The sequence below is a fragment of the Arachis ipaensis genome, chromosome B03 (assembly GCF_000816755.2).
Source record: "Arachis ipaensis cultivar K30076 chromosome B03, Araip1.1, whole genome shotgun sequence".
NCBI classification, from domain to species: domain Eukaryota; kingdom Viridiplantae; phylum Streptophyta; class Magnoliopsida; order Fabales; family Fabaceae; genus Arachis; species Arachis ipaensis.
The window spans coordinates 11403610-11412275 of NC_029787.2; the positions used below are offsets into that span (position 1 = coordinate 11403610).

Here is an 8666-nt window from a genome sequence, read left to right on the forward strand (position 1 = left end):
AATGGGAGGGAGAGGGAAGGGGGCTGCGATGGGGAGGAGGGATTAGGGTTTGGGGGTGGTTTGCCAAGTCACGGCGGCCACGTTAGCATTGTGCTTGCCGGAGATTTGCTCCGGCGAGTTCGAGGATACGCTTGTCAAATTTTAAAATTTTTTAGGGACTATTTTGTCAATAGTAAAAGTCAGATACCATTTTGTTAGCGTTAGAATCTTTCGAGTATCAATTTAGTATTAACCTCTATTACATTATAAACTCACACCCCCCAACACTTGGATCCTTATTCACTACTTGATCTTTACTAAATTTCAAATCAAAATATAACATACTAAGAGGCATATGATTTATGACTTGAACTAAAATCACGGCTGCCATATGGTTATGGTTTAGCAACATCGCAAAAATTAGATAAAAGTTGACCCAAAACTGATCTTATATTTTGGGCATAAAGGTGCCGGCAAAGAAATGACCGTGAAGGATGGCCGTCAAGATTAAAAAGAAATTAGACAAAACCGAAACTAATCGAATATTTTAAACAAATCAATGAACGAAGAAATTAAACAGAATTAAATTCTCAATCTAATTTGATTTTGCCTATGAAAATGCTAAATACATCAATTCACAACAACAACAATAATAATAATTCGGTCTCAAGTACTAAAATAAATGGTCAAAGGAAGCAACGACAGCAAAAGTTTACAAATCTATCTGATGATGGCGACAAAGCAAAGATGCAACAACGACAATGAGTGCAAATTTAGCAGCAATTAGGGGTGGCAAATGGGCCAAAACTCATTAAGCTGTCTCACGTAACCCGCCAAAAAAAGGCGAGTTGGGCTGAAAATTTGAAACTATCTCACCCGCACCGCCTAATTCGTAGGCTTCGGCGGGGCGGACTTCCCCAGCAGGCCTGACGTTTTCTTTGTTAGGGCCTTTTTACAAATTTCTATAGTATTATTATCTACAAGAAGATAAAGATGATAATTAAAGATGTTTTAAGTTATATTTTAGAATATGTTTTATATTTGATTGATTATAAAGTTGAATATGTTTAATTATATGTTTTGAACAATGTTTGTTTTGTTTTGGACAATGTTAGTTTTATTACTTTGTTTCAAACAGCAGGGTTTGGCCCGTTAGCCTGCCGTTAGGCGAGGCAAGGGCCTCACTAGGTGGGGCGGGGCGGACTAGCTCGCTAAATGACGGACTTTTAGCGAGCAAGGCGAACTTTTTCGTTTGCCACCTCTAGCAACAATGTGCCAACGTTCAAAGAATACAAATCTAGCAAGATGATAGAAGAAGAAGAAACAACAACAAGAGCATGGAGCGATGGCAACATGAACAAATATCTAGCAACAATGATGGGCAGAGAACCCACAATGATGAGAATTGACAAGTAAAGACTCCACAGCAATGACACTAAGTCCTACGGTTGCAACACAATGATGAGAATTGACAAGTAAAGACTCCACAGCAATGACACTAAGTCCTACGGTTGCAACACGCAGCGGTAGAGAGATTACAAACCAGTGACACCAAGAAGGGCTAGGTGATTTGAGAGACGAAGTAGAGGGAAGGAAGGAGGGAAAGGCCTAGCGGATTTTTTTTTTCCCTCATGATATCCCTAACCTAGTAGGTCAATAATTAATTTGTTATGGATCGAAACTCCATTTAAGAGTTTACTCCTGACCAATGGGTTATTACATGCACAAGGCTTAATTCAAACTACCAATACTTGCTTAGACAAACTAACGAAAGTAAACAAGAATTAACCGGAGTTTACATTTCTACTCTCTAGGTTTAACCAGTCCGGGCTGGATAACCCAAACATGAACCATAACACGGTTTATATAATAGACCCGATCACTCCTTTTCTTTTTGGGTTTTACCAAAGTTGCCAAAAAAGAGGGGCTAGTTCTGACCAGAATTGAGAACCAGCATGGCCCGGTTATGTATTGTTCACCCCTACTTCCGACATTCTCTTTACTTTCAATTTCACTCACTGCCATCTATTCTTTTTGTTTAGGAGCCGTTTACCATTCATCCTTTAGTAATCTTTGTCCTTTGAATAACCGTAAGCGTCTCCATCACAAGATGTTCAACATTGGCTTTGAAGGAATGATTGCTTATATCATCATCGTATGAGCACGTGGCACAAGAAAAGTATAGAGAACAATTGAAATTTAGCCGACCATCTTAACAATTTGGGTCCGGCTCACAAAAAATAAAAATTACTCATCGATGTATATTCTAAACTTAAACATGAAAAGCAACAACAATCTGGCTAGTCAATAGTAAGGGCTAAATTATGTTTTCTCTTTTCCTATTTAATTAATTTATATCACTCTGACACACTCTCCCCAACACTGAAAACCTTTGATGTTTGCCTACCTAATTGATCCATTTTGTATGGATGAGACCTTGCAAACACCAGCTGATGTGGTGAGTGGAACATCTTTGTAGCATGCCACTAGTTCCCCATTACTTTGCAGATCCACTTGCAATGTTTCCCAGACTTTCTTCTTTGGGTTCAAGAGTTCATCAGGATTACCTTCAAACCCTGGGAATGTGACTCGTTCTCCAACTTTTGCTGAACTGGGTGGCTCAACCAACTCCACCTATGAGCACAGCAATCAGAAATTTAGCACTCTACTACTCTAATACCTCAAGTGAAAGAAGTACTTGAAAGGAAAACAAAAAAATACTTCAGGCAAGAAAATTCCAAAGAAATTCAAACGCAGCAACAGTGTGGTTAAAAGATACACACTGCGGTTATGTACACGCAGCGTAAGATCATACATCTTTTACTAATCACGATTCAATTATTTTCTTTGGTAAACAAACAAACGAAATATATGCCCATCAATGTACCTACATGTAAAGGCATTGTGTTTTCCTTACCTTGGTGTGATCACTATTCGAAGCAGCTAGAACCATTGCTTGGGATTTAATTCCCCTCATTGTTGCTGGCTTTAGGTTGCAGAGAACACAGACCTTTCGATTCTGAAGAAATTTATTAGGATTAGTCAAACGATAGATAAAACAGTACCTACAAAAGTAGTTATATAAACAGGATATACACATGCTAGTTGAACAGACCTGCATTTCTTCAAGTGGTATATACTTGACAAGCCCACTAACAACTGTTCTGGGCTGTTCTTCGCCAACATCAATCTCTTCCACGTATAGTGAATCAGCATCGGGATGTTTTTGAGCTTTCTTAATAAGGCCAACACGTATATCAAGCCTGCTGATGGTAATTTCTGGCTCAGGAGCAGCTTTGTTTTTGCCATCATTTGATGACTTTGAGGATGATTTTTTCTTTCCACCATCTGTTGCAAACAATGGCATTAATCTGAGTATCCGATCTTTAAAACTTCGTAAAAGAGTATGCAATCAGACACACCATAACAAATGAGATATATCTAATGATTGCTATGATAAATAAGAATTAGTTAGTGGTATCATACACAAGGATGCAACGATTGCTATATTATGGGTTATTAAGTTAAAATGGAGCAGCGTATTATAAATGGTCCAAGAAGCTATTTATTGTATTGGGGGATAGGATTGACTGTCACCTCTTCATGGTGAAGTACCTATCTGTGATATTTAGGGACATCTAAGGCACTAATGCATATAGTTTTGATACTTTTCCAACCCTTGTCTTCTGGTTTTGATATTCCGCGGAAATAATAGGATATCTCACCCTCTATCTTTGTAAACTGTTTTTTCCCCTCCAAAAACCAAAACTTTTCTAAAATTAGAGAAAGTAGATTAAATAAAAATTTATAAAAAACAAAACCTGAAATTTTTGTCTTCTTCAGTTCCTCGGCGACTTTTCCAGCTTCAGCCTCTGCACGCAAGATCCTATCAGCTTGACTTCCCGCAAATTTCTTCCTGTAGAACTCTACGTCTTCATCTTTCTGTTTAACAACATTGAACAAATCAATAAATCACACAACTAGAATGCAAGGATCTTTCCTAATTCATAAAAAACAAGTCAATACCAGTTCCTTGAACAGTGGCTGTGGTTTCCCAATTTTATGGCCAGCATTTAGGATCTCCCAAGGTATCTTTGCCTTGTTAACATCTCCTTTTTCGTCACAAAGCGAAAGATGCAATTCCGTAGACAAATTTAGCTGCTTAAATACCTTCAATGACAAAACAGAAAAGTACCCAGAATATATTGCAATATAAAAAATCTCAGTTTTTGTTTGGGGAAAAAACAAATAGAAGACCAACACTACATCGGAAAATCATGTAAAAAGGGAAGTGAATTTACCTCCTGTGTTAATGACGGCATAAAGGGTTCCAATAAACATGCAAGAATATATACAACCCCAACCGCAGTTTTCATAACAAGAGAGCAAAGAGGTTTGTTTTCCTTGTAAAGGCGCCAAAATTCACATTCCTACAAAGTTAATTAAGAAAAAGGTCCAGAAGCAAGTTACACAGCCATTTAACATAACATTGGTGTTAAAATGCCAACAAGGGGCATGGAGAACAAATACCTGCAGATATCCATTCCCCTCGGTGGATATGGCCATTGCGATTTTCAATCCTTGTTTCAGTCTAACCTGTCCCCAGATTGCAAAAAGAAATGTCATAATAATAATACAGTGCACTGACTCAGAACTCTAGCAATCACAAAACAATGTTGTTTCAGAAGAGGATTGGCAACCTTCTCCATTTCCTCTATGTACTGGTCCACGTATGCAGAAATCCTTTCAGCCAATTTTTTGGTAGGATCATGGGATTCACTACTTAGACCATCAGCAAGAGCAGGTATAGCAGAATCATATCCTTGACCTATATAAGATGGAGTTAGTAATAAATGTTATTGCAAAAGCAAAGCAGGTCAAGACAAACATTTCTTTGGACTCTCTATTACTTTTCAACACATAAATATTGTAGATGATTAACCATATGTCCAGAATCCATTAAATGAACAAGATGAAAGCCGCAGATAAATGACTCCAATGTAAGCACTGTGCACTTGACTTCCCAAATACTGATAAAGGACAACAATTTGTTTGCAGTTATGTAGTTCCAAAATAATGTACTCATAGTCCTTAGGCATTTAATTCCTACAGATCTGTAGTAGCAAATCAATAGATATTTCAAGATGTAGATGCAGAAAAAGTTCAACCAACCTTCAGGTTTGGCAATAAAGCTCAAAACTCGGTTGATAAAGTTGCCCAAATTATTCAGCAGCTCACTATTTAATTTTGCTTGCAAATCAGGCCATGTAAATAATGTATCAGATACCTACATTGCATAATCACATTCAAGTACTTAATAAAGGGAGACAGAATAGAGCATACAATTATACTTCATGAGATACAAGTTATATTCCAAAAGTACATTTAAACTAGAGTTACCTCAGGCCTATTTGTGAGTAAGTAATATCTCCATACTTCAACTGGAATATTAGTATCTTTTGCATCATTACCAAATACTCCTATGCCTTTGCTTTTAGAAAACTTCCCTATAAATAAGTTGAATTTGAGGCAAAATTCAGTTAGTTCAACTTCAAACTATTCAAATGAAAATCAACAAGCAGCGATGTCTCAATAAATCACTTATCAATAAACATGATAAGAAAAACAACCAACCTGCTTCATAATTCAAGTATTCAGTAACACTAATAGTCTTCATCAAGGTCCAATTTTCACCAGTTCCAAGAAGAGTAGATGGAAACATCACCTGAAGAAGCAATTCGATCAGATTCTAAAGAAGTATTTTTCCAATCATTCTAAACTATACTCCATTCTGCAATGCAATTAAAGGGTGTCTTTTTCTTGTTGACCGGCTCCACTAAGCAACCAGGTGATACATAACATAACTAAACTTGTAGGATCCATAGAGCAAAGCAATGTCAAATTGTCAATGGAGCACAGGCTATACACACTTCAAAAAATGTGGCAACCATAACAAGCTTTACAAGTAATGAACGTCATTAGAGGGAAAAGATGTGCACATGTACAAACAGTATGCAGCTGAGACTTCGAAGCAAGTCTCATAAGAACAAGCAACACTAGCAAATAAAATTGTATTGAAAACAATATAAAATTAACAGAAGCATCCATTTTAACTAATGGGAATCACTGATGACACTTGGGGGGAAAAAAGAACATAGGAAACAAGATATTAACATGCATTATCCTGGAAACTATAGGAGCAATAATGGTACATAAACCCTGAACTACGATAAATCTGATAACTTACAGTGTGGAAAGGCACATTGTCCTTGCCCATAAATTGATACAACTCCACATTCTCTGGGTTTTTCCACCATTTCTCCCATTCAGTTGTGTAGCATGCAGTGATTGAGACATACCCAATAGGTGCATCAAACCAAACATAGAAAACCTTCCAATTTGAATAATATGATTATAAAATTAGTGAATGAAAAAACAAGCAACATGTTCTTTTGTGAAAGACCGAACAGAAAAACTAACCTTGTCACTGTATTTTTCATGTGGAACGGGAACCCCCCATTTCAGATCCCTGGTAATACAACGTGGCTTTAATCCTTCTCTAAGCCATGAAGCTGTTGTTTGCTTAGCATTTGAACTCCATGACCCTTTCACCTCCTCTATGTATTTTTCCAATTTCTCTCTCAACAGGGGAAGTTCAAGAAACAAGTGATCTGTATCACGAATTCGTGGAGTGTTTTGACAAACCTGTTTAAAATGTGAAAATCTCAGCCAAAAGTTCATACTGCGACAACTATATTTGTATTAGAACATAACAAGTTAGTCAATAGGTGCTCAAGAAACCATAACTACATTAAATAATCAGAAAGAACCAAAGAAGGAAACCCCATGCAACGGTGAAACAAAACTTTAAGGAAAAGGATTATGTAATGGAAATAATACTAAAAAATCTGAGCTCAATAAGATCATCCAATACAATCACAAGTCTAGTGCGAAAATTCACCCATTAATTAGATTAAAAACCACTAGTTAACCAATTGATGAAACCTATATTGAGAAGTTAAGAAATAGATTTGTAGTATACTACCTTACACCTGGGAGTTTTCAATTCTGTTGGATTTAGAAGCTTCCCGCACTTCTCACATTGATCTCCTCGTGCAGAGTCATACTCACACCCTGGAGTTGGGCATATACCCTCCACAAGCCTATCAGCTAGGAACCTTTTGCATGTGTCACAGTAAAGCTGAAATATGATAGACGTTTAAGCAAAAACAAAGCATGAGAAACATGTCTGTGAAAAAACTCAACATCAGTAACTAACCCTTCATTTACAACCAATTACAAGTGACAAATGGTGTCAACAGAAGAAAATTATTAAAAATTTATATAGGTAACAATTTGTACTGAAAAGTAATAGATAACTCATCATCACCTGCTGCATTGTGTTCTCTGAGAGCCATTTGTTGTCCAACAATCTTTTAAAAATTGCTTGGCAAACTTCAGTCTGCTGTGGGGCTGAAGTCCGCCCAAATTCATCAAAACTTATATCAAACCATTCATAGATATCCTTATGAATTGCATGGTACCTACGAACCCACAAATACCATAAAGTATTATCAAAATATGGCTCTAGAATTGATCAAACTCCAAACAACAGCATCATCCTTTGATTATTCATTCTCACAACAGATAATAAGATCAAAAAACAACCTACTGAAACAACACTGCCACTGCCAATCCAATTTTCATACCACAACTAAGCTAAGTAATTAACACATTACACCTCACCAAATAAACTATAGTAAGTAAACAACATATTATTAAATCACAAAAATAAGTAAGAGGAAACAAGTACTTGTCACAAATCTCCTTGGGAGAGCAATTCTCCTCCATAGCTTTAGTCTCTGTTGCAGTGCCATACTCATCGGTACCGCAAATGTAAATAGCATTGTAACCGCGGAGGCGACAGTACCGAGCATACACGTCAGCACTCAAGACACCTGAAAAAACAATACACACATTCTCATTCACCTGACAATAATAAATCAGATTCATTTCATTTCGATTTCAATTTCATCTTCGGCAATCACAAATTCCAAATCAGAAAATTTCAATTTCAAGAGAGAGGGATAGGGGAACGTACATCCAATGATGTTGCCAAGGTGAGGGACGTTGTTGACGTAAGGCAAGGCGCTTGTGATGAGGATGTTGCGTTTGCCTTTCACGGGAAGCTTCGGCGTTTTCCGATCGTTCGCCGCCATTTCAGGTGACTGGAATCGTAAATGTGACGCCGCCGCCGGAGAAATTGAGCAGCTCCGCCGCCAGAAGAAGCGCGACAGAGAAGGAGAGAGAGTGAGAGATGAGAGAGAAAGTGAGTGAAGAGAAGCAGCTAGGGTGTGTGACGTTACAGTAAGCTTGCACGCTGAAAATCCCTGTATCATGCTTTGCTTTCATTTCGATTTAGGGCTCAATATTTATATCCCTGCCATTTTGCCCTTCCTTACTAACTGTATTAGTGTATTTATTTTGTTATATTTGTCATATTATTGTTACAATTATTATGTAATAGATCATGTAAATTTCTTTTTTTGGTATTTTGAAAATGAATAAAAAAATAGTTTTATTTTAAGGGTTTAATTTTATTGCATTGCCAGTCAATGACCAAAATTCTATGCTGCATAATGTTTAGACTATTAAATAATTTCTATAATAAAATATATTTTTTAAGT

General features: G+C 37.0%; 1 protein-coding gene across 1 annotated transcript; it reads right to left on the reverse strand.

Annotated features, from left to right (window-relative positions):
• On the reverse strand, window positions 2100-8396 carry LOC107629533 (probable methionine--tRNA ligase). The gene is made up of 17 exons (XM_016332348.2): window positions 8081-8396; window positions 7793-7937; window positions 7370-7523; window positions 7025-7180; window positions 6460-6684; window positions 6227-6370; window positions 5614-5704; window positions 5380-5486; window positions 5152-5266; window positions 4680-4807; window positions 4510-4575; window positions 4281-4409; window positions 4006-4149; window positions 3801-3921; window positions 3095-3327; window positions 2897-2998; window positions 2100-2613 (listed from the first exon to the last, which is right to left on the reverse strand). The coding sequence occupies exons 1-17, from the start codon at window positions 8376-8378 to the stop codon at window positions 2383-2385; spliced, it is 2589 nt and encodes an 862-aa protein (XP_016187834.1). The 5' UTR covers window positions 8379-8396; the 3' UTR covers window positions 2100-2382.